We start from the raw sequence: 25,124 nt of genomic DNA on the forward strand, positions 1-25,124 counted from the left end.
TCCAAAGTTTCAAGACGATAGCTTCAAAACTGAGAGACTAGTTCGCGTAGAAACAGACAGACAGACGGACAGACAGACGGACAGACAGACGGACAGACAGACGGACAGACGGACATGCTCATATCAACTCAGGAGGTGATCCTGATCAAGAATATATATACTTTATAGGGTCGGAGATGTCTCCTTCATTGCGTTGCACTTTTTTGGACAAATATAGTATAAAATGCTCATCCAAAGTTGCAATCTCCGATTTTATACATTTAATTATTTATAGTAGTAATTATAATAAATTATATAAAAACAATAATTCGTTAATTAAATTTGAGTTTGTAATTTCACTTTTTTTTTAATGTCGTGGATACCTAAAACGCTAAGCTATTAATAAATCTACTAAGCCTTATTAAAATTTAAGTTCAGGTGTTAACATTTAAAAGAGAAGCCATGACATTTAAAAGAAATGAGATTTGGTCAACGTAATGATGGTCTAAAAACATTGATAGGTAACGGAATTACACGGCCTACATAATTTAATATATGTATGTATGACATTTTATAAATTTTTCTCTAAGGTGTACCGCGGAAACTGCGGGTGATGAAACCTATATTTGTTTCAGACTTTGGTTCAGATTAGCCTAAAGGTTATGGAGCAGTTTAAATTATTGCGTGGAGGAAACAAATTTAAATTGTTAGAGTGTGTTCTTTGAAAGTTTAAAGGTTTTCTGATTTAATTTTGAAAAATTCACACCCTTTATAATTAAAAATGCACAATTCTTCACACATTCCAGAAAAATACGATTCGCCACCTTTACAATGCTCCATGAAATTTTTGACACACGCAATAGGAATGACAAAACTCTGTTCCGAAATATTCTCTTTTGAAGAATCAAACCGACTGGATGCCGGCACTATAATAATGGGAAACGGCTGCGGTGGAAAGGGGTGTTTGTTGGTCCGTGTGAGTTCAAAAATCCCAAAAACGTGTCGAGCAGCATGTTGAGTGCGAGTAAGCTTATTGCCAGCATTTTGAGGGTGGTTGTAAGAACCTGCGTACTTATACTTGGTGGTGGGAACCGTCTCCTGCAAGTATGGAAAGTTCATCCTTGTGTAAGAGTATAAAAGAAATAAAAAAAATAATTTTAACCATATAAAGTTTACAATAAAACCTTTTTGGTATTAAAATGTATAATATTATTATATTTGGAAGTCATATTATTAATATTCATATTATATAGATATTGTTGTAAATACATAGTATTTACTAGTATAGTATAAATACAAATATACTATATACTATGTGTATGTATACATATCTATGTATATGTACACATTTATTGTAATACATTCAATTGTTAATTATTCACATACATACATACATTTACAAATGTATTTAATTGTAATACTAATCTTTTGAACTGTTTATTTTTGAGTATTATTATGACTATTATATTTTTTTTTGTTAGAGTGAGTTTACTTAAAAAAATTTTTTTCCACAATTTATCTCTAACTAATAAAAATATTTACGTTTATATATGTATCTATATATGGATTCTCATACGGATAAATATATGTGTATCATATTATGTAAGGCGTATGTTCATATCTAAATCTATATGAAACTCGGGACTCATAAAGTTAAAGTTTCCTTCATTTTATTAACCAACCAACGAACTCTTTAAAGTGTTTTCACAGGATGGGGAGGAGTTTTTCCTCATAAACACACTACAGTCGTCTCTTTTCTGCCTTATGCTCATTCGTCAACTGCAGCGCCAAGCGGTGTACTTCTATTTCTTTATTTTTTTTTTTTAGCAGATACAGTCATCTCGTTTTAATACATGAATAAAGACTTCATGTCTTAATAGCTCTTGCTAGAAAGAAAGGGACAAACATAACATCCCTGTAAAATGGCTGACCGACGTTTCGCCGTTGCTCTTGCCAGTATTTTTTCGCATGAGAGCTCATTAACGTTTCGCTTGGCTAAGTGCGCGCCTCGCCACTGAAACCAGTTTGCAAAAGGAAATTTTCTTTAGACCAAACTAAAACCGATAGGATCGTTACGATTTGATCATTTTGAATGCAATTTATTCTGGAATTAATAAACTAGGTCGGAGCCCGCGCACATGTTTTCCCTCCAGATGATGTTTGCTATCAATACGCTATGTGTTATTTATTATTTTTAATTATAATTTGGATTGACCGAAACTAACATTCAAAGTGAAAGTTAATAAACATAACGGTACAAATAATGGGATAACATTCAGATCCCGCCGAAATCGATAACACTCACGTCAAAATCAACGGAAACACATTTTATTTGTGATAATTTAGTGATTAATATCTAAGTGACAAATAAAAACACAAGTACAAAAATCTGACAACGAAATAAAATTTTATAGTTTTAAATCGGTCAATATTAAATTCAAATTTTAATAATGATGCTAACTACTGAACACATTATGCACGGGCATCCGCATTCATCGGTTAGCCAGAGTACAATTTTTGGTTGCTCCACGGCGGGTCACAGTGGCATTAATCAACTAGGCGGTGTCTATGTCAATGGCCGACCATTGCCTGATTCTACCCGTCAAAAAATTGTGGAATTGGCACATTCCGGCGCTCGTCCATGTGATATTTCAAGAATACTGCAAGTTTCAAATGGTTGCGTAAGCAAAATTTTGGGAAGGTGAGATACACTCAAACAACTCGTAACCTGTGTAGACTTTAACCGGTACTCGTAGAATTTAAGGGTATATTGTAGTCGTGTGTATGAATTTAACATAGAGAAGGAATCATTGCCGACCCCACAAAGTATACATTTTCTTAATCAGCATCAACAGCCGAGCCGATATAGCCATGTCCGTCTATCCATCCGTCCGTATGAACGCGTAGACTATAGAATTATAGAATCTCAGAGACTATAATAAATAGGGCTTTAGGATTTGGCATGAAGACTCCTACAATGCCCCCGCAGTTCAATTTTCTTTCTATATTTTTCCACGCCCCCTTCCCGTTCACAAAAATTGCGAAATTCTGTAGCGCCAGTACTGGAAGGTTTTTTAAAACTTTTGATGGCCAACTATTTCTTTAGTTAATTTATATCTGAAGAACAAATTTCATCCGAATCGGTCGATTTTAAGAGACGATACCCATATACATATATACCATTTCCCATACCAACTGGCTAATATTTTAAACGCATAGATCTCGAAGACTATAAAACATAGAGCTATCCGATTTGAAACTTCAACTCGTAAGGTAATCGCGCACATTAAATTTGTGTCAAAATTTTGCCACGACCACTCCCGCCTACAAAACAGAAATTTTTTTTTTAATGTTTTTGGAAACTGTTTTGGTACCAAACTTTTTCAATAGCGAATCTACACCTATAACTTGCATATAGTCGACTGATCCTTATAAAATGTAGTATGTCGTACTATTTTGCCAAAAAAAAAAGATTTCGTATGAAATCTAAACTCTCTAACTCTAAAAACACCACCAAGCATTCAAAAAGCAGCCAAATTGGATAATTTGTGGAGGAATTTTAGACTTTTTAGTCTCTTTCCTCACTGAATCGCTAGTATGCTGCTTAGAATCCATACCGTAGAAGATTCAACTTTAAAAGTTAATTAATTCGTTGGTAGAAGAGATAAGTACCGGTTATAATATCCCTCTACATGTCATTTTATGGCACCCTGATTTTCCGGATTATATTTTTTTTTTTTGGTAGTTATAAAGTTAAACATATGAGCACGTATGTAAAAAAAAGGTATGTTGGTAGTTATATGTATGTAAAAAAAAAAATACACTTTCTTTTATTTTTTAAATTTATTTACCTTTTGTAAAAAAATAGAAGTAGTGATGCATTTTGGCTTTTTTACTTGTTTGCAAAATTATTTGCAAAAACTGGACAACATATTTAATTCTATGGAAGTGGAACAACTCTATGGAACTTTTACTATTTATATGTATTTTAATCAGAAACTCAACAATTAATTTAGTTTACCACATTCACAAAATTTTCGGAAAAAGTGATCAGCTGTTGAGTTATATAAATAACACAGTGCGACAGTGATTTGGAACTTTTGAAGAGACCTAGTAGGAATTGTTTATTAGGTCGAATATAGACCAAACCGTGTTTGAAATATTTCTAACACCCTCAAAATCTTTAATTATTTAGAAAAATCTGTTTTTCGGGACTTTTTTGCTCTTAAAAATTCCTTTACGCGTAATTTTAAGCGAATTTTAAAATTTCCGACGTTTTTTAATATTTAAATGTTGTAGCTTTTGATAAAAATAGATCTTAAATTAATTAAAACAAAAAGGGTAACAATTTTACACAAAAAACTGACATTTTTGAATTTTTGTCGTGTTTGTCGGACTTTGACGCCATTTTTTGGTACAACTTCCAAAAAATGGTATCATTATAACCTTGCAGAGGGTATTATAATTTGTCCAAAAGTGTGCAACGCAGTGAAGGAGACATCTCCGAACCTATAAAGTATATATGTATATTCTTGATCAGAATCACCTCCTGAGTTGATATGAGTATGTCCGTCTGTCTGTTTCTACGCGAACTAGTCTGTCAGTTTTGAAGCTATCTTGAAACTTTGCACACACCCTTCCTTCCTTTGCACGCAGTATATATGTAAGTCGGAACGGCCGGGATTGGTCGACTATATTCTATATCCCAATGTTCATTGTATTAATTGACACGCTAAGCCTCCACTACGCCCAAAAAAGCTTGGCTCCCAAATTTAATATATAATAAAAAAAAATTTTATGTTCGAATTTCTCCAAAAATTTGTAGGCTAAAGATTTTTTTTAAACAAAATGCTTATTATATTTTTTATATTACTATTTATTATAATTATTTATACTTTATATTATTATTTGCTATGTTTTATATTTTGTTAATTTTGCCCCGATTTGATCAAAAACATTTAAGTAGTTCAAGATAAAGTTTTTATGGGTGAAAAACGTTACCACTGAAGCTGGAATTGTTCTACTCTGAAAACCTTGAGGTTGCGTGGGAAAATGCGTATTGCTCCTTTAGTGCGGAAAAAAGAAAAAAAAGGGAAACTGCTGTAGATTCAGAATTGAACCAGCTATGAACGTCATACATGTACGTAGACCTAAACACTGATATATATTCACAATATATTCACACAGACATCGATATAAATTATTTCCATCAGTTTTAAATTTAGCAAGTGCCGTGCACCTGCTTAAATAGTCAGGATTCTCAGCAAAAAATGTTTTAAAAATTTATAAGCCCGATTGGGATGAATTTTTATTTGTATGAAAGGCATTAGGCTTTGAAATAGTTTAACATCAAAACATTTTCCAAAAAATGGTTGGAACTGGCGCTATAACAAGATTTCCATTGAGGGCGTGGATAAATTTTTACACAAAGTTCCCAAAAATTAAGTTAAATCCGCACTAAAAAAAACCAACATGATTCAAATTATTTACATATATAACTTACATTTCAATTATTTCAAATAAATTATATCATCATTCAAATTATACCCTTGCAGAGGGTGTTACAAATTTGGTCAAAACTGTGCAACGCAGTGAAGGAGACATCGCCGCCTCTATAAAGTATATATATTCTTGACCAGTATCACCTCCTGAGTTGATATGAGCATGTCCATCTGTGTGTCCATTAAGTTTTAAAGCTATTGATTTGAAACTTCGCACACACACTTCTTTTCTTTGCACACAGTATATCTGTAAGTCTGAACGGCTGGGGTCGGCCACTATATCCTATAGCTGCCATGTAACTGATTGATAGGAAATGGTATAACTTTGGTGTTTTTAGAGTTAGAGAGTTCGAAATGCTATTTTTGCATGAATTCTATTTTTGACAAAATAATACGACGAACCAAATTTCATAATGATCGGACGACTTGTTTTTAAATTTTGTATTGTAATAAATTGTTCATATTATGATATACTAATAAGGATCGATACGATACGATATATATCTGGTTTTAACTGCAAGGGCATATTAACTTTGGCTCCGCCCGAAGTTAGCTTTCCTTTCTTGCTTTTTATACATATCAATATTGTCTCATTAATCTTGTATAAAACGAGACCAATTTCATTACAAAATTAAGAAATTGGTTGAACTTATAACGCTTTTCCCAAAACAAGTCAGTGCAATTTTACTAGCGCTCCGGAGTAAAAGTGTGTAAAAGAAAGGAATAAGCGAAATGGAAGGGCACACTATTGCTCCGAAACGCTAGTAAGATTACACTAACTAGTTTTGGGAAAAGAGTTATAACTTCAACAGTTTTCATAATTTTTTAATAAAATTGGTCTCGTTTTATTCAGGATTAATGAGACAATATTGATTTGTGTCAAAAATTATACCATTTTTTGTACCGAAAAAATGGCGTCAAAGTCGGAAAAAACGACAAAAATTCGAAATGTTTCTTGTGTTAAAATTTGATCCTTTTTGTTTAAAAAAATGTAAGATATATTTTTTCTCAAAAGCTACAACATTTACCTATTGAAAAACGTCGGAATTTTAAAATCGGCTTAAAATTAGGCGTTCAGGAATTTTTAAGAGCAAAAAAGTCCCAAAAAACCGTTTTTTCTAAATAATTAAAGATTTTGGGGATGTAAAGCTAGGTACACACGATGCAAACAATTTGCAGCAAGTTGAAAATAATTTGCAGCAAAAGTTTGCACAAATGTTTACACCTATGCAAATATTGCAAGAAAATTTCTTGCTTCAATCAATTTTTGTTTTGCACTCAAACTTTTGGCTATTTCGTGCAATAAATTGCGTTAATGTCTACACGTGTTTTTATTTTTTGTTTGCAATGCTTGCAAGTGACGCTCATTTGCAAGTTCACTGTGGTTTATATAGGGGAAAACCCCATTTTCAGGGATCCCGACACGAAAAATTGTAAAAAAACAAAAAATGTAAAAAATATTTTGCCTAATATAATAATATATTAGGAATTTTATGCAGAATGGTGCAGAATTGATCTAGAAATCGTTTAAGGAACTCCGCTTGAGAATCGGATGAGAGTTGGGGAAGATATAGCCATCACTGTGAACCCTATAGGGGAAAACCTCATTTTTCATCACAAAAAAATGTACAAAAATTTTAAAAAATATTTAATCTCAGGATGGGGAAGATATAGCCACCACAGTGGACCCCATATGGGAAAACCCCATTTTCAGTGGATCCAATTACGAACAAGAAAGGAAATCTAACTTCGGGCGTTGATATACCCTTACAGTTAAAACCGGATATATATCGCAAACATCGGATAAAGTTGGCCGATCCTTATGAGAATATGATAATATAACCCAATTTATAATAATACCCTTTATTTATAATAATTTATAATAATAATAATAATGGTTTTATACCCTTGCAGAGGGTATTATAATTTTGGTCAAAAGTGTGCAACGCAGTGAAGGAGACATCTCCGACCCTATAAAGTCTTGATCAAGATCACCTCCTGAGTTGATATGAGAATGTCCGTCTGTCTGTTTCTACGCAAACTAGTCTCTCAGTTTTAAAGCTATCGACTTGAAACTTTGCACACACACACTTCTTTCCTTTGCACGCAGTATATAAGTCGGAACGACCGGGATCGGCCGACTATATCCTATAGCTGCCATATAACTGATTGATCGGCTTTGGTATGTTTGAAGATAAAAGTTTCGGGCATTTTTTAGATTTTTTATTGTAATAAATTGGATTATATATTCATATTCCCATAAGGATCGGCCAACTATATCCGATGTTTGCGATATATATCCGGTTTTAACTGCAAGGGTATATTGACTTCGGCTCCGCCCGAAGTTAGCTTTCCTTTCTTGTTTTAAATTATTAAATATTAAATAAATTGATCCTATATTAAAATTCTCATAAGAATTCTTTATGATCGGAGGATCATTATACCCTTGCAGAGGGTATTATAATTTTGGTCAAAAGTGTGCAAAGCAGTGAAGGAGACATCTCCGACCCTATAAAGTATATATATTCTTGATCAGGATCACCTCCTGAGTTAATATGAGCATGTCCGTCTGTCCTTCTGTCCGTCTGTCTGTCTGTCTGTCCGTCTGTCTGTTTCTACGCGAACTAGTCTGTCAGTTTTGAAGCTATCTTGAAACTTTGCACACACCCTTCCTTCCTTTGCACGCAGTATATATGTAAGTCGGAACGGCCGGGATTGGTCGACTATATTCTATATCCCAATGTTCATTGTATTAATTGACACGCCAAGCCTCCACTACGCCCAAAAAAGCTTGGCTCCCAAATTTAATATATAATAAAAAAAAATTTTATGTTCGAATTTCTCCAAAAATTTGTAGGCTAAAGATTTTTTTTAAACAAAATGCTTATTATATTTTTTATATTACTATTTATTATAATTATTTATACTTTATATTATTATTTGCTATGTTTTATATTTTGTTAATTTTGCCCCGATTTGATCAAAAACATTTAAGTAGTTCAAGATAAAGTTTTTATGGGTGAAAAACGTTACCACTGAAGCTGGAATTGTTCTACTCTGAAAACCTTGAGGTTGCGTGGGAAAATGCGTATTGCTCCTTTAGTGCGGAAAAAAGAAAAAAAAGGGAAACTGCTGTAGATTCAGAATTGAACCAGCTATGAACGTCATACATGTACGTAGACCTAAACACTGATATATATTCACAATATATTCACACAGACATCGATATAAATTATTTCCATCAGTTTTAAATTTAGCAAGTGCCGTGCACATGCTTAAATAGTCAGGATTCTCAGCAAAAAATGTTTTAAAAATTTATAAGCCCGATTGGGATGAATTTTTATTTGTATGAAAGGCATTAGGCTTTGAAATAGTTTAACATCAAAACATTTTCCAAAAAATGGTTGGAACTGGCGCTATAACAAGATTTCCATTGAGGGCGTGGATAAATTTTTACACAAAGTTCCCAAAAATTAAGTTAAATCCGCACTAAAAAAAACCACCATGATTCAAATTATTTAAATATATAACTTACATTTCAATTATTTTAAATAAATTATATCATCATTCAAATTATACCCTTGCAGAGGGTGTTACAAATTTGGTCAAAACTGTGCAACGCAGTGAAGGAGACATCGCCGCCTCTATAAAGTATATATATTCTTGACCAGTATCACCTCCTGAGTTGATATGAGCATGTCCGTCTGTCCTTCTGTCCATCTGTCTGTTTCTACGCAAACTAGTCTCTCAGTTTTAAAGCTAACGACTGCACACACCCTTCTTTCCTTTGAACGCAGTATATAAGTCGGAACGACCGGAATCGGCCGACTATATCCTTTAGCTGCCATATAACTGATTGATCGGAAATGGTATAACTTCGGTGTTTTCACAAGGATCGGACGACTATATCCTATAGCTGCCATATAAGTGAACGATCGGAAATGACCCAACTTTCGTGTTTTTGAAGATAGAAAGCTGGAACTTGGTACAGATTAAATTTTTCAGTTAATCAGTTAGTTAATCAGGTCAGTTAATCCAACCTACCAAATTTCATAACGATCGGCTGACTATATCTTATAGTTGACATATAACTGAACGATCGGAAATGTTTTTTGGTAGAAATACCAACTTTGGTATTGTTAGAGATAGAAGTTTGGGACTTTTTTTAGATTTTATATTTTTATGAATTGGGTTATATTATCATATACTCATAAGGATCGGCCAACTATATCCGATGTTTGCGATAAATATCCGGTTTTAACTGCAGGGGTATATCAACTTCGGCTCCGCCCGAAGTTAGCTTTCCTTTTTTTTTTTTTTTGGTTTTTTTTTTCATAAAACAAGAAAAAAATAAGAAAGGAAAGCTAACTTTGGGCTATTGGATATAGTCGGCCGATCCTTATGAAAGTTGGCACGTCAAAAAATTTTGCCAAAAATATTTTTCGTTCCAAATTTGAAATCTCTAACTCTAAAAACACCGAAGTTATACCATTTCCGATTAATCAAGTTCCGAATTATATACTGCTTGCAAAGGAAAGAAGGGTGTGTGCAAAGTTTCAAGTCGATAGCTTTAAAACTGAGAGACTAGTTTGCGTACAAACAGACAGACGGACAGACAGACAGACGGACAGACAGACAGACGGACATGCTCATATGAACTCAGGAGGTGATCCTGATCAAGAATAGGAGTTTAAATAGTTGAGCCTTGCCAGATTATTGTTATCGCGATTATTATTGTATCGTTCTTGTACTATTATAACTTGGTTATATATATATATGGAAATATACACAAACATATATTAAGTTTCGGACTTATTATTAAAACGGAATTTTAGACCTATTTTGCAGTTACTGTAAACCATCGCTATGAAAAACAAAAACTTAAATTTGTCTCTTGGCCTGTGTAATCATTTATCGTAATACTAGCATATGTTAGTCATAATTTTTTATATTTACATACTTGAAAATCCCCTTTCAAAACCTTTTATATTTTTAGATATTATGAAACAGGATCAATTAAGCCCCGTGCGATAGGTGGTTCAAAACCGCGGGTAGCCACGACACCAGTCGTTCAGAAAATTGCTGATTATAAAAGGGAATGCCCCAGCATATTTGCCTGGGAAATTCGGGATCGGCTTCTATCGGAACAAGTTTGCAATAGCGATAACATTCCCAGTGTAAGTTATTTTCTTTCCTTAGATAATTACGTAATTTAACATACATTAATGGAATTAATAGAGAAGACCCATAAGTACTTAGCATCCTGCCCGGAATCTTTCCTGCTGTTTTTCTAAGGGCAAAAAAATATTTGTTCAAAAAGCAAAAAGCAAATTTAATGGTATTTGACCAACAAAAGTCGAATCCGAGCAGACAGTCTGTCTGTCTGTCGCGAACTAGTCTCTTAGTTTTTAAGCTTTCGCCTTGAACCTATGCACACACCCTACTTTCCTTTGCACGTAGTATATAAGTCGGAACGGCCGGGATTAACCGGCTATATCCTATAGTTGTCATATTACTCCTTATGAAATTTGGAAGGTTGGATCAACTGACCAAAAATAGAATCTGTACTAAGTTTCAGCTTTCTATCTTCAAAAACACGAAAGCAGCTATAGGATATAGTCCGCCGATCCCGGCCGTTCCGAATTATATGCTGCGTGCAATATATACTGCGGAAAGAAGGGTGTGTGAAAAGTTTCAAGTCGATAGCTTTAAAACTGAGAGACAAGTTTGCGTAGAAAAAGACAGACAGACGAAAATGCTTTAAGTCTAACTTTAAAAAAAATTGTTTTCGCCCAGAAAAAGTGGTTAAATTTCCTATAGTGCGGCCCTTTGATGCATGTCCTATGCATATTGGTTTTTTCTTTCGACTAACAGGAACGCTTAATACGATGAAAGATCGGAGATCAGAAAGAGAGGGAAAAGTGTTGGTCGGGAGCGAAAAAATGGACTATTGACTCATAAACACCGTTTTTATAATAAGACTATATTAAATAATTATATGTGTGTATAATTCCAAAATGGTTCATACATATTCGTCATGTTGCTATGATTAACCCCAATGCGTTGATGAAAACTATCTGCCTTTTATTGCTTAAATAAGTTGTATGCTTTGGTCGGTCGGTTTTGGCTTCTCGATTCGTTTTCTTGTGACTCTTGTGAGTTTTCTTGTGAGTATTTTTATGTACATAAATAAATATCTGGTAAGTTCAGGTATCTATCTGGAAGGTTTTAAATTGTGAAATAACAATATAGTGTAGATAGTTTTAATTAAATTGGTACATCTTCTATGGCGTAAATAAGAAGAATCAAATTAAGGAAATTCAAAATGTTAACGCTAACTAATAAGTATGTATTTTTCCAAAAATACATTTTTATGATTTTCCAATGGATTTTAGTTGCAGATGATTTAAAATTGCCAGCCTCCGGATAAACCTGAAGCACAAAACATCACGTAAATTAAAAAAAAAAAACTTTAAAAAATTATATTATGGCAAAAATTATTAATAAAATATACATATAAAGTTATGTAAATTATTACGGCCCCTTATTTGTGAGGTATTTTACATACATTACTTATGTACATATATGTATGTATAACATAGCTGAAAAATTGAAACACATTTGGTTATTTTAAAGAAAGAAGCTTTGAATTTTTTCAGAAATCCGACGGGGTAAATTTGTATTGTTTAAAACATAGCCCGCAAATAACTGTTAACCGATTGGTGGGGTCTTAAAATACATAAGTGTTGTGTCTTTGACCAAAAATTCTAAAACCAACCATTTGCATTGTTCGTATAAAAATTTTGCTTTCGCCCGAATCACGAGCAATATTTCCTGTTGCCTTTTGCTCTACTCCTCCCAGGACCGTTTGCCTTTGGGAGACTATTAAAAAAGTCTAAAAAGTCTTTTTTCCATGTGCAAGTAAGTTGGTTTCAAATTGATTGAGGGCAAAAGTGTTGGTAATATTAATCAGGATCCAGGATGAAATAAGAATAAAGGTTTCTACGAAAGCTCAAGTTTTAAAGCTACCGACTTTAACTGCACATTTCATTGACCGTAGTATATGTATATGTAAATCTAAATGCCTGAGTTTTAAAGTTATCACATTCAAAATTTATCTATCAGGGCTTTGTCAAAATTTCAATTATGTAGCTTTTAAAAAAGGTATGCCAACTCCATTGCTCTCGTTCCTCCTTTGTTGTTGGATTTCTCTTTGATATAAGAAAAGAAAAATCGTCTTGCTCGCAGCTTAGGCAAAGGTTAATTACAAGAGCAATTTTGTATGTTTTGTTTATTCTTCTCAATCGCGCTATTCTATATTAATTTTGTTGTTGCGATGCATTTTTGTTGAGTTTTATACGCTTTCAGAGGGTATTTTATTTTTGGTCAAAAGAGTGCACCTAAGTTAAGGAAACATTTCCGACCCTACATATACTATCTTCCTAATAAGTGTCACGTGAGTTAATATACGGCCAGTCTCAGTCTCTGTCTGCTTCGACCCGAACTTTTAATTTTAAAGCTACTGACTTTAATCTTTGTACACATCCTTCTTTCTTTCGCACGCAGCATATAACACGGAACGGCCGGCCATCGATAGCTTTAAAACTGAGAGACTAGTTTTCGTAGAAACAGACAGACAGACATCCAAATATCAACTCAGGAGGTGATTCTGATAAAGAATGTATATACTTTATGGGGTCGGAGATGTCGCCTTCCTTCATCCTCTGCAGGGGTATAAATGTGAAATTTTCAAACTTTCTTTGATCTTTTTCTTAAAAAATACGAAGGTACTACCATTCCTTAAAGTCAGAAGACCAAAAATTTTATTCAGTGTTAACAAAGAATGAACAAATTTACAGCATATGGCAGGCACACGTGGCGACACTTAAACATACTGTTAAAGTGGCATTTTCCATGTTCCTTAATTACTGTGTTCGCTTACCCACGTATACAAGTATACATATGTAGTATATAGATTTAACAATAAAGGAAAGCTAACTTCCGGCGGAGCCGAAGTGGATATGCTCTTGCAGTTAAGATCGGATATATATCGCAAATATTGGATATAGTTCGACGATTACTAATTAAATGTTACTAATTAGTTAAATGTTATAGCTTTTGAAAAAAAAATGTCTTACATGTCTTAAAAAAGACATTTTGGAATTTTGTTCGTGTTTGTTTGGACTTTGACGCCATTTTTTCGGTACAACTTACAAGAAACGGTACCATTTTTGAAACATGTCAATATTGTCTCGTTAATCCTTAATACTTTAGTATTTTTTCCAACAGTCTTTTCACTCTTTAGATTCTTTCTTATCATTTGGTCCTGGCAATAAATTACGTGTTGAAAACTATCTTGCCGAGAGACAAAATGTGATTTAAAAGTATTACAGGAAGGAAGAACGTCAGCCCAAGTGAAAAATATTATTTGTTGATCTCCTATAGTAATTACAAGTGAAAGAAAAATATGATCCAGCATAAAAAATGCGAGCTCCACTTAAGACATGTCGAAAAGGATAGTGAAAGTCTAGTGGAGCAGGCGAAATGTCAGTTAATTATGTCCCCTATCGCTTTACAACCAACTTTTACGGAATTTACGTACCAAATCAGATAGCTCTGTCTAGTATAGTTTTTATACCCTTGCAGAGGGTATTATAATTTTGGTCAAAAGTGTACAACGCAGTAAAGGAGACATCTCCGACCCTATAAAGTATATATATTCTTGATCAGGATCACCTCCTGAGTTGATATGAGCATGTCCGTCTGTCCGTCTGTCTGTTTCTACGCAAACTAGTCTCTCAGTTTTAAAGCTATCGACTTGAAACTTTGCACACACCCTTCTTTCCTTTGCACGCAGTATATAAGTTGGAACGGCCGGGATCGGCCGACTATATCCTATAGCTGCCATATAACTGATTGATCGGAAATGGTATAACTTTGGTGTTTTAAGAGTTAGAGACTTCAAATTTAACATGAGAGCTATTTTTGGCAACACATTACGACATGCCAAATTTCATAGGGATCGGCCGACTATATCTTAAAGCTGCCATTTAACTGAACGGAAATGACCCAACTTTCGTGTTTTTGAAGATAGAAAGCTGGAACTTGGTACAGATTATATATTTGGTCAGTTGATTTCCACCAAATTTCATTAGGATCGGCCGACTATATCCTATAGCTGCCATATAAATGAACGATCGGAAATGGTATTTGGTAGAAATATCAACTTTCGTATTTTTGAAGATAGAAGTTTGGGACTTTTTTTAGATTTTGTATTGTAATAAATTGGATTATATATTCCTATTCCCATAAGGATCGGCCAACTATATCCGATGTTTGCGATATATATCCGGTTTTATCTGCAAGGGTATATAAACTTCGACTCCGCCCGAAGTTAGCTTTCCTTTCTTGTTTTTTATTCATATTTTTTAGATCCTAGTTCTAACATTTTTTGTTTATATAAATAAGCCACAGAAATAGTTTGGCATCAACCCTTTTTTAAAACTTTTTTCTATGCTGGCGATACAATAATGTAATTTCTTGTGCCGATAGGGGCGTGGTCAAAATTAGAAACGAATTTGAGCTGCGTGAATATCATAAAAGTCTTTATGCAAAATAAAAAGGTATGTTTTTGGAAAACATGTCACAATTTGACCAATATGTAAAAAATTGTGCAAGTTGAACACTTTTGCCCTATCTGTTATATGAATCATTTCAAATTTGATTGCCCCCTGCATATTTAACTCACCCTTTTAATTCGTTACAGAAGCATGATTGGCTAACGACCAACTCACCCAATCCACAAAATGGAGCCCGACAACTGAACCAAAAATGAGTAAAAAACTAGAAAAGAAAGCTAACTTCGGGCGGATTCGAAGTTTATATATGTACCTTTACAGTTAAGATCGATGATTCTTTTTTAAATCAATTTGTCTGGACACAAAATTTAAAAAGAGTTCCAAACTTCCAAAAAACTTGTTTGAAATGACGAGTGGGCGCTACAAAATGTTTACATAAACTGGAACTACGTGAATACCATAGGAGTCCAAGTTCCAATTGGGATAGTTCTATCTCTAATAGGCTCCACGGGATCACAACTTTAACCCGTTTGTATGTACACTTTTATGTGTATGTACGTGTGTACGTATGCCCAGAGAGATATTTAAACGAATGCTCGTGACTTACTTATGATGTAAATCAGCGAGAAATGACAAAAATCTCGGAAAATGTTCGGAAACGGTCTCGAAAAAGAGCGTTTAGTAACAGTATATCCCACTTTATGTGACTAGTTTTCACTCATTTTTATACCCTTGCAGAGGGTATTATAATTTTGTCCAAAAGTGTGCAACGCAGTGAAGGAGTCATCTGCGACCCTATAAAGTATATATATTCTTGATCAGGATCACCTCCTAAGTTGATATGAGCATGTCCGTCTGCCTGTCTGTTTCTAAGCGAACTAGTCTCTCAGTTTTAAAGCTATCGACTTGAAACTTTGCACACACCCTTTTTTCCGCAGTATAGATTGCACGCAGCATAAATTGGCGAAAATTCGAATTTTGATTGATCGATAACTGATTGATCGAAAATTCGAATTTTGTATGAATGCTATTTTAGCTAATAATACGTCATGTCAAATTTCATAAGGATCTGTCGACTTTATCCTATAGATACCATATAACTGAATAATTGGAAATGACCCAACTTTCGTGTTTTTGAAGATAGAAAGTTTGAACTTTGTACAGATTATATTTTTGGTCAGGTGATCCTAAAAAAAAGTTATACCATTTTCGATCAATCAGTTATATGGCAGCTATAGGATATAGTCGGCCGATCCGGGCCGTTCCGACTTATATACTGCGTGCAAAGGAAAGAAGGGTGTGTGCAAAGTTTCAAGACGATAGCTTTAAAACTGAGAGACTAGTTCGCGTAGAAACAGACAGACGGACAGACAGATTGACAGACGGACATGCTCATATCAACACAGGAGGTGATCCTGATCAAGAATATATATACTTTATAGGGTCGGAGATGTCTCCTTCACTGCGTTGCACACTTTTGACCAAAATTAAAATACCCTCTGCAAGGGTATAAAAAGCCCCAAGCTTCTATCTTCAAAAATACAAAAGTTGGTATTTCTACCAAAAACTATTTCCGATCGTTCAGTTTTATGGCAGCTATAGGATATAGCTCGGGTCGATCCCGGTCGTTCCGACTTATATACTGCGTGCAAAGGAAAGAAGGGTGTGTGCAAAGTTTCAAGTCGATAGCTTTAAAACTGAGAGACTAGTTTGCGTAGAAACAGACAGACGGACAACTCAGGAGGTGATCCTGATCAAGAATATGCCAAAATTTCACTTTTATAGGGTCGGAGATGTCTCCTTCACTGCGTTGTACACTTTTGGACAACATTATTATACCCTCTGCAAGGGTATAAAAAAGAACAAGCAACGCGTTGAATAAGCTGAAATTTTTAATTTACACCTGATTTGTATAGCGATCAGTTGGTTGCGCATCACTAAGTCATGCTTTGGGGCTTAAATCGAAGTTTTAAACACAGTATATTTTTTATAGCTGCCATATAACTGATTGATTGGAAATGCCATGACTTTGTTGTTTTTAGAGTTAAGAAGTTCTCACTTTTTTGATTTTTGTAATTTTATATGTTATACCTTTGATGGATTCTTCAAATTGTTCCTACCAAACAAATTTCATAAGACTCTGCCGACTATATCCTATAGCTGCCTTACAATTGAAACGATTGATTGAAACGATTGAAAATGACCCAACTTTGGCATCTTTAGGGATAGAAGCTTGGTATGTTTTTTAACCCAACCATTCCATTTAACGCTATTTAATGCAAACGCTTCAACGGGATTACATAGTTATGTAGCCAAGTTGGCTACAGAACCGAAAAAAAATTTAAAAAATGTATCATTATAATGATTTTAAAACGTGGTCAAGACCGAATTAGTCTAATGCAGAAAACAAGATAGCAAAAGTCAAGTCAACGGAAAAGAGCAGAAATACAGAAACTCCCAAATAATGCACTACGATATTTCTTCGTTCGATCTATATTGAGTTCCACAGGGAAGCGCACTCGGGCCGTGTCTATATGTTTTGTATACTGCGGATATTCCTACGAGCGCACAACTAACAACGTCAACGTTCGCCGATGATACCGCTATTCTTAGTCGCTCCAGATGCCCAACGCAGGCAACAACCCAACTGGCTAATCATCTCACAATAGTGGAAAGGTGGCTGTCCGACTGGCGCATTAAAATAAACGAACAAAAGTGTAAACATATAACGTTTACTCTTAATAGACAAACATGCCCTCCGCTTTTACTAAACGGTATGCAGATCCCTCAAGCTAACGACGTAACGTACCTTGGCGTTCACCTTGATAGACGACTTACCTGGCGTAAGCACATCGAATGCAAAAAGATGCATCTAAAACTGAAAGCCAGCAGCCTCCACTGGATCATAAACTCACGATCGCCACTGTGCCTAGACTACAAGTTACTACTGTACAATTCAGTCCTAAAGCCAATCTGGACGTATGGCTCCCAGCTGTGGGGGAACGCGAGCAGCAGCAACATAGACATCATACAGCGCGCACAATCAAAAATCCTGAGAACTATCACAGGGGCACCTTGGTATGTTCGCAACGAAAACATCCACCGGGATCTGGGCATCCTCGCAGTGAAAGACGAAATCCAGAAGCAAAAAGAGTCATACAAAGAAAAACTGTCTTCGCACCCAAATTTTCTCGCTCGGGGATTGACTCGGGTTTCTAGCGTATCCCGCCTTAGACGCAACGACCTCCCAACCCAGCAATCGATTTTTAGGGCCGTCTAACTCCGTATCAGTCAATATGACTGTTAGTTAAGTTAAAAATATAAGATTTGATACACCTCTTGTTAGTCTCGCAAAGAGAAGATTCAAGAAATAAAAGCAACGTTAAAATAAAATAAAAAAAAAAAAAAAAAAATCTATAAAATACAAGATACAAATACAAACAATCTATTTGTATTGTATTAAAAAATACAAAAAATTACGTTAAAAAACTTTTTATTTTATTGTTTAAGTAAGACGTTGACTCTATGATAAAATAATTCATGGGTAAACTAGTATGAACCAATCACGCTCAATAATTTTTAAGCATCTGAGGCTTAAGACATTAATTTTTTATGTGTATTTAAGCTCACATAACTGGGATTGATTTCAGGTGTCGTCTATTAACCGAGTCTTGCGCAACTTGGCCTCTCAGAAGGAGCAGCAAGCCCAGCAACAAAATGAATCTGTATATGAAAAGCTTCGAATGTTTAATGGTCAAACTGGGGGATGGGCTTGGTATCCCAGCAATTCAACGACCACTCACTTATCTTTACCACCAGCGTCAGCGACTGTAGCGACACCAACTAATTTGTCTGAACAAATAATTCGAGAAGATGTTCAAAAACGTGGTAAGAACTATAATTTTGATAACTTGTGTAAAATTATATATTTTTTTTGGTAACAAGTTATTTTTTTAAAAATAAAAATAACCTTATTTTATAATTTTAAAAATGGGGTATTTTAGTGTTGGTTAAAAAGTCCAAAAAGACCCCTGCCGTGAGGCTATATTACTACTATATTCTTTTATAGTAGTAAAAAGAATTTTTTTACAAGGACACATCTACAACCTTATAAACTATATAAGCTGATCCTAAATGCGTAGACCTTTTTTTGTAGTAGACTGTATATTTTATTGTTCTTTATTGTTTGCTATCTAATTTGTACTGAGAAAAATTTGAATTGTTGCCGTATGTGGTACTTATCCAAAATGTGTATACATTGAAAGTGGATCTTAAGTCTAATAAGTATAGAAAGTATAAAGGTGGCAATGTGAGTCCACCATGAAACACAGTTTCTGAATGAGGTAGTTCTTCAATTATCGTTATTGGCTGGGTCGATTCTCCTGATGCCATCTTGAGCCTTACTGCTCGCACGACGTTGCCCTTTCCTGGGTAGGTTTCGATCACCCTCGTTGGGTGCCATGATGCTGTTGGTGTGTTGGACTCCATACCGAGCACAACGCTGCCGATCCAGGTGTTGGGTGTTTCCTTGCTGCACTTTGGTAGCTGATGAAGACTTGTCAGGTACTCGTGGTTGTTTCATTGTTTCCAGAAGCCTTGGTACATAGATTGGATACTCTGCCAGTATCCCAAATGGTGCACTGAAAGGTGGCCAAGATCCGCCCGATTAGGAATTGGGCTGGTGACAGATAATTGGTATCTGTATCCGACGTGAAGTATAAGGGTCGTGAGTCCTATCCTATTAAATTTGTTCCGTTGTCGCTAGATTTAGTTCAAGATGGATCACCGAAGTGACCATACATACGAATAGGCATATGTTGTCCTTGCTGATGCGCAGCTTACGCACCTTAGCGTACTTTAGATGGATCGGTTCTGCATAGTCGCATTCAGAGTTTACGAATGGAAAAGCGTGTTACGTACGATGGGTTGATCTGCCATACGTTGATGCATTGTGTGTTGCCTCTGTCGAAAGAACGCCAAAAAGTTGTATGTGATTTTGGGTATTAGATTCCGTGCGCCGAAAATCCAGTACAGTTGCCGGTATCCAGTAAAATAACGAAGAGAGATTTGACTCAAGGATGCAGGTTGACTCGGTGCTCGAGTTCTATGATTAAGTAAGTGATCCGATAATCCTTTGAAAGGAAAATGGGACCTCTTTGCCTCTGCCGACCACTGTGAGTGTTGGATTTGTCGTACCACTCTGCGGTTGTTTTCCTAGAGGCTTGTTAGCGAGTAATAGCTGGAAGTCCTGTTGGAAACCACCTTGCGCATGTTCCAGCCTTCGAATTCGATGATGTTCGTTGATGTTTCTTTCGAAGATGGGTATTTCATGCTGTGAATAAATCGAAAAACAAAACCAAGGTAATATAAGTATATATAAGCTGTGTATAAGCTTCAGCAAAAATAAGTTGCGACTGATAACCTTATCCAAAGAATTGTCCGTGGTGACAATTACCTGCACAGCTAGGCAGTTGGTTTTGACTTCGCTTTGTATGCGTTTGTCTGAAAGAGAAGAACAGTTGTGTAAATTGTTCAACTTAACCAAGAATTAATCCTTGCCCATCAGCCATGAAGGACCCTTCCACCATAATTGGAAGTTAATGAGCTCGTGTACTCCCAAGCCCTAGATGCACAATCTGCTGGGTTTGATTTTGAGTCCACATGCCGCCATGCATGCTTAGATTTGAGAGACATGGTTGGTGTTTCCGGATGGTTTCCAAGATCTCTGCGGAGCGGTTCCCAATAAAAGTCTTTAGTTGGGCGGGTGAGTACGATAAACGCAGTATCTAGAACTGTGGAAGATTGTCTAAATCAGCTCGCCATTTCAGCCACTTGACAGCTAAGTTGTTCGGCAGTTAGTGGTCCCAATTCAAATTTAACAGACAGAGTTTTTGAAATAGTACTTTTAATTGAACTACGATTGATGCCACTAGAGCCAATCCGACAACACTTCCCCTCTTAGTCCAGCTAGGACTCTTTGCTAGATTCACTGTTTATGACAATGTGTCCTTCTTAGTGTGCCAATACAGCCCTTGATACAATACCTTTACCGATGATTGTAAGGGATCCGTGTTATCCTCTCCTTTGGTATTCGATACCCATTTTCCGAGCTCTAGCTTAGCACAGGACATCAGTTGGATTAGTTTGCCCCGATTGAGCCTCAGCTCATCCTCACTATTAGATCTAGTGAAAACGTCATCAACATAGAAATCTTCCATTAAGATTATAGCTGCAGTTGGAAACTCGAACTTATAGGAATGGTGCGCATGATGTTCCATAAGTCACCGTGATTGGACGGATCCTCTTGCTATGTCCTATGTCCGCTAAAAATACAATTAAACAATTACACAAACAATTACAATTAAAAAAAAAAAAAAATTAAACGACAAAAAAGCCTTTGTGTGGAGTGGAAAAAGGACACACATACCATTTTTTAACGGTGAATCCAGAAACACAATAAACTTTTATTTCAATTTCTATTGCTAAAATTGAAATATAACTCTTATTTTCCATGTTTATACCCTTGCAGAGGGTATTATAATTTTGGTCAAAAGTGTGCGACGCAGTGAAGGAGACATCTCCGACCCTATAAAGTATATATATTCTGGATCAGGATCACCTCCTGAGTTGATATGAGCATGTCCGTCTGTCTGTCTGTCTGTTTCTACGCGAACTAGTCTCTCAGTTTTAAAGCTATCGACTTGAAACTTTGCACAAACCCTTCTTTCCTTTGCACGCATTATATAAGTCGAAACGGCCGGGATCGGCCGACTATATCCTATAGCTGCCATATAACTGATTGATCGGAAATGGTATAACTTTGGTGTTTTTTGATTTAGAGAGTTCAAATTTAACATGAGAGCTGTTTGGCAAAACATTACGACATGCCAAATTTCATAAGGATCGGCCGACCATATCCTATAGCTGGCATATAAGTGATTGATCGGAAATGACCCAACTTTCGTGTTTTGGAAGATAGAAAGCTGGAACTTAGTACTGCTTATATTTTTGGTCAGATAATCCGACCTACTCAATTTCATAAGGATCGGTTAACTATATCCTATAGCTGCCATATAACTGAACGATCGGATATGTTTTTTGGTAGAAATACCAACTTTGGTATTTTTGAAGATAGAAGTTTGGGACTTTTTTTTAGATTTTATACTATAGTAAATTGGGCTATATTATTATATTCTCATAAGGATCGGCCAACTATATCCGATGTTTGCGATATATATCCGGTTTTAACTGCAAGGGTATATCAACTTCGGCTCCGCTTGAAGTAAGCTTTCCTTTCTTGTTATAATAATAATTAGGTAAAAGAATTATTTTTAAATTTTTATAAAAAAATAAAAATAAAAATTATGATTTAATTTTTATTAAAAAACTTGAAAATAAGTTTTACTATTCAATTTTTATTATAAAACTTGAATATAAAAATTGAATGCAAATAACTTCTGAACTGAGTGGACTATTAAAAAACCGCTTACATTTTTATGATCTGTGGCGCAGTACCTTTCAAATGATGTATCGAATGTCCTTAAAGGACATAATCAAGGATACCTCAATTATGTAATTTATTTAGTTATATTTCTAGTGTGGGTCAACAGGGGTATATTGGGAATCAATGTCCAATACTATCGGTACCACCGCATTGAAGTAAAGACGCTTGGCGTGATTGAGCTGAATGAAGCATGAAAATTTAAAATGTGCTGAACCAGTTTTTAATAAGAAAGGAGCAAGTCTACACTGTCTTTTCAGACAATGCACAGTAGGCCGGATTGCCAAATAAGTGGCATAAAATCGAAAATTGTATATATCGAGCAAAAACTTAGCATATTTTAAGAATACACCACTATAAATGTTTAAGCAATGTTTTTAGTAAGTTTGGCCACGCCTACCTTAACTGCCCATGGAAGACAACATAACGTATACGTGATCTGAAGTTAGATTTCGTTTTTTATACTTATATTTATTATTATCTTACATATTATACTGATTTTTATTATTTATAATAAACATGGATTTCATTTTTGCTTAAATAGGAATAAAAGGATATACATTAAGATTTTATGCTTACATATGTATACTAAGTGTTAAAACATTGTGCTTTGGCAAAGACGCGTTCCTCCTTCCTCATAAGATAGCTTTGGTCTTCCCTTTGTTAAATTTGGAATATCCGCTTGGTTATCCAAAACTATTTTTAAAGACTTTGATAGCCACTCTGAATGTTTTTTTTTTGAACGTTCGCATATTACGGCTACACTTTTGCAGATTTGATTTTATATAAATTTCAAAGCTTTTAATTTTTTTGTAAAGTTCGCCCTTCTGGTCGACTGTCAGTCTACCCTCATTAATCTGGCCAAATATCCATTCAGCAAGCGCATTAGAGTCGCGAGCGCTGTCAATTCATACGTCTAGCAAGGTTGCATGACAGAACTCATGCACATCTTGAAAATGTCATCATCGAAAAAGCCGCAAAAAGCCGCAAATGAGATTTTTTTTATATTTTTCTAAATAGTTTCTTCTTTTGTTAAAGATACATTACACATTGCAGAAATACGCAGAAGACTTTTTTTTTCTCCACAGAAGACGAACATAAAGGTTAGGTTTTTTCTTTTTGGACAACACAAAACAATACACATATAATACACATAAAATAATTTTACACAAAATGCTTTCATTAAACTCAATTTTCTTACCTCGAGGTTTAAAATTCATTTTAAATAATGTTAAATTCTTTTTTCGTGTGTGATTGCCAAGCGCACAAAGTCAACAAAAGTTTCCCGCCAACTTAATCACAAAAATCAGCTGTTCAATCACTTGACTTTGAAGCTAAATAAAAATTGAAAGGTTGCATTTCAACCAAAAATACTTTCTAATACTTATTATACAGGGAATTTAATATTGATAAGTTTAAAAAAAATTAAGATTTATTTAAATAAAATTTTCGATTTTATTCCGCTTATTTGGCAATCCGGCCTACTGTGCAATGGCAAGAATGTCATTGAAGCGATCGACTTCATGAACAAGAAATTGAATTCTGAATTTTGTGACGAGTTTGACGATGATATTTCAATTTTTGTCATAAAAATCAACAAAAATTTTTTTTTTTATAATTTTTGTTTTAAAAATTATAACAATTACGGTCCTTGGTTTTAATTCATAATATAACATTCTTTCTTCAAAACTGTCTTTTAATGACAACAATGGCACTACTAAAACTTTTTGACATAAGTATTATTATTTTGTAAAAAACTAAATAAAAGAAGAAATGGAAAGCAAACTTTGAGCGGAAGCGAAGTTGATATATCTTTGCAGATAAAATCAAATATATACCGCAAATATCGGAAACAGTTTGCCGAGAATATCATAACAAAATCTAAAAAAAAAATTCCAAGCTTCTATCTTTAAAAATATCAACCGTGGTATATTTACCAATCCGTCCAATCTCTATAAAACTTGTATCAGATCAGTTGTAAAAAAGTACAACATTTAAGAAATCCTATTTTTCAACACGAATAAAATCAATGGTACTATAAAATATTTTAGAGATTCATCTCTTCAAGTCGACCATTCTGGCAGAAACAAAAACAAGAATGAATTTCTTGCAGTAAAAAGTGAAAGAAACATAAAAAATTGTTATTGTAATTTCCCTTTCCCTGGACTTTGCATTTTCCATATGAAAGAGCAAAAGTATGTCAAAAGTCGGATCGGTTTACTGATTGATCAGAAATGTCATAACTTTGGTGTATTTAGAGTAAGAGAGTCTGGATTTTCTATGGTTACTTTTTATGGGAAACTGATACGAAATACCAATTAGTCCTTTCATAGGGTCGACCAACAATATCCTATAGATCCCATATGACTGAAAGATCGGCTGAAAATTATCCAACTTTTGTATTTTTGAAGATAGAACTTTACAACTTATTACTTCTCTAAAAATCCGATACATATCCGATCCTAACTTCGAGGGTATATCAACTTTGACTACAAGCTTATATCTTAAACAAGAAAGGAAAGCTAACTTCGGGCGGAGCCGAAGTTGATATACCCTTGCAGTTAA

General features: G+C 34.8%; 1 protein-coding gene across 3 annotated transcripts in view; it reads left to right on the top strand.

The window, feature by feature from the left end:
- The first annotated feature begins 2,196 nt into the window (after nt 1-2,196).
- Nucleotides 2,197-25,124, top strand: part of toy (twin of eyeless) — a 59,711-nt gene continuing 36,783 nt past the window's right edge. Inside the window, exons 1-3 of one of the 3 annotated variants that reach the window (XM_043213345.2) lie at nt 2,197-2,680; nt 10,477-10,657; nt 18,709-18,946. In XM_043213345.2, coding sequence (XP_043069280.1) covers nt 2,430-2,680; nt 10,477-10,657; nt 18,709-18,946 — 670 coding nt within the window. In that variant the 5' untranslated portion in view covers nt 2,197-2,429. Of the gene's footprint in view, nt 2,681-10,476; nt 10,658-18,708; nt 18,947-25,124 lie in introns of those variants that run through there. The other 2 variants (XM_043213344.2, XM_070282420.1) reach the window with 2 other exon arrangements.

This window comes from Drosophila bipectinata, chromosome 4 (genome assembly GCF_030179905.1).
Source record: "Drosophila bipectinata strain 14024-0381.07 chromosome 4, DbipHiC1v2, whole genome shotgun sequence".
NCBI lineage: Eukaryota > Metazoa > Arthropoda > Insecta > Diptera > Drosophilidae > Drosophila > Drosophila bipectinata.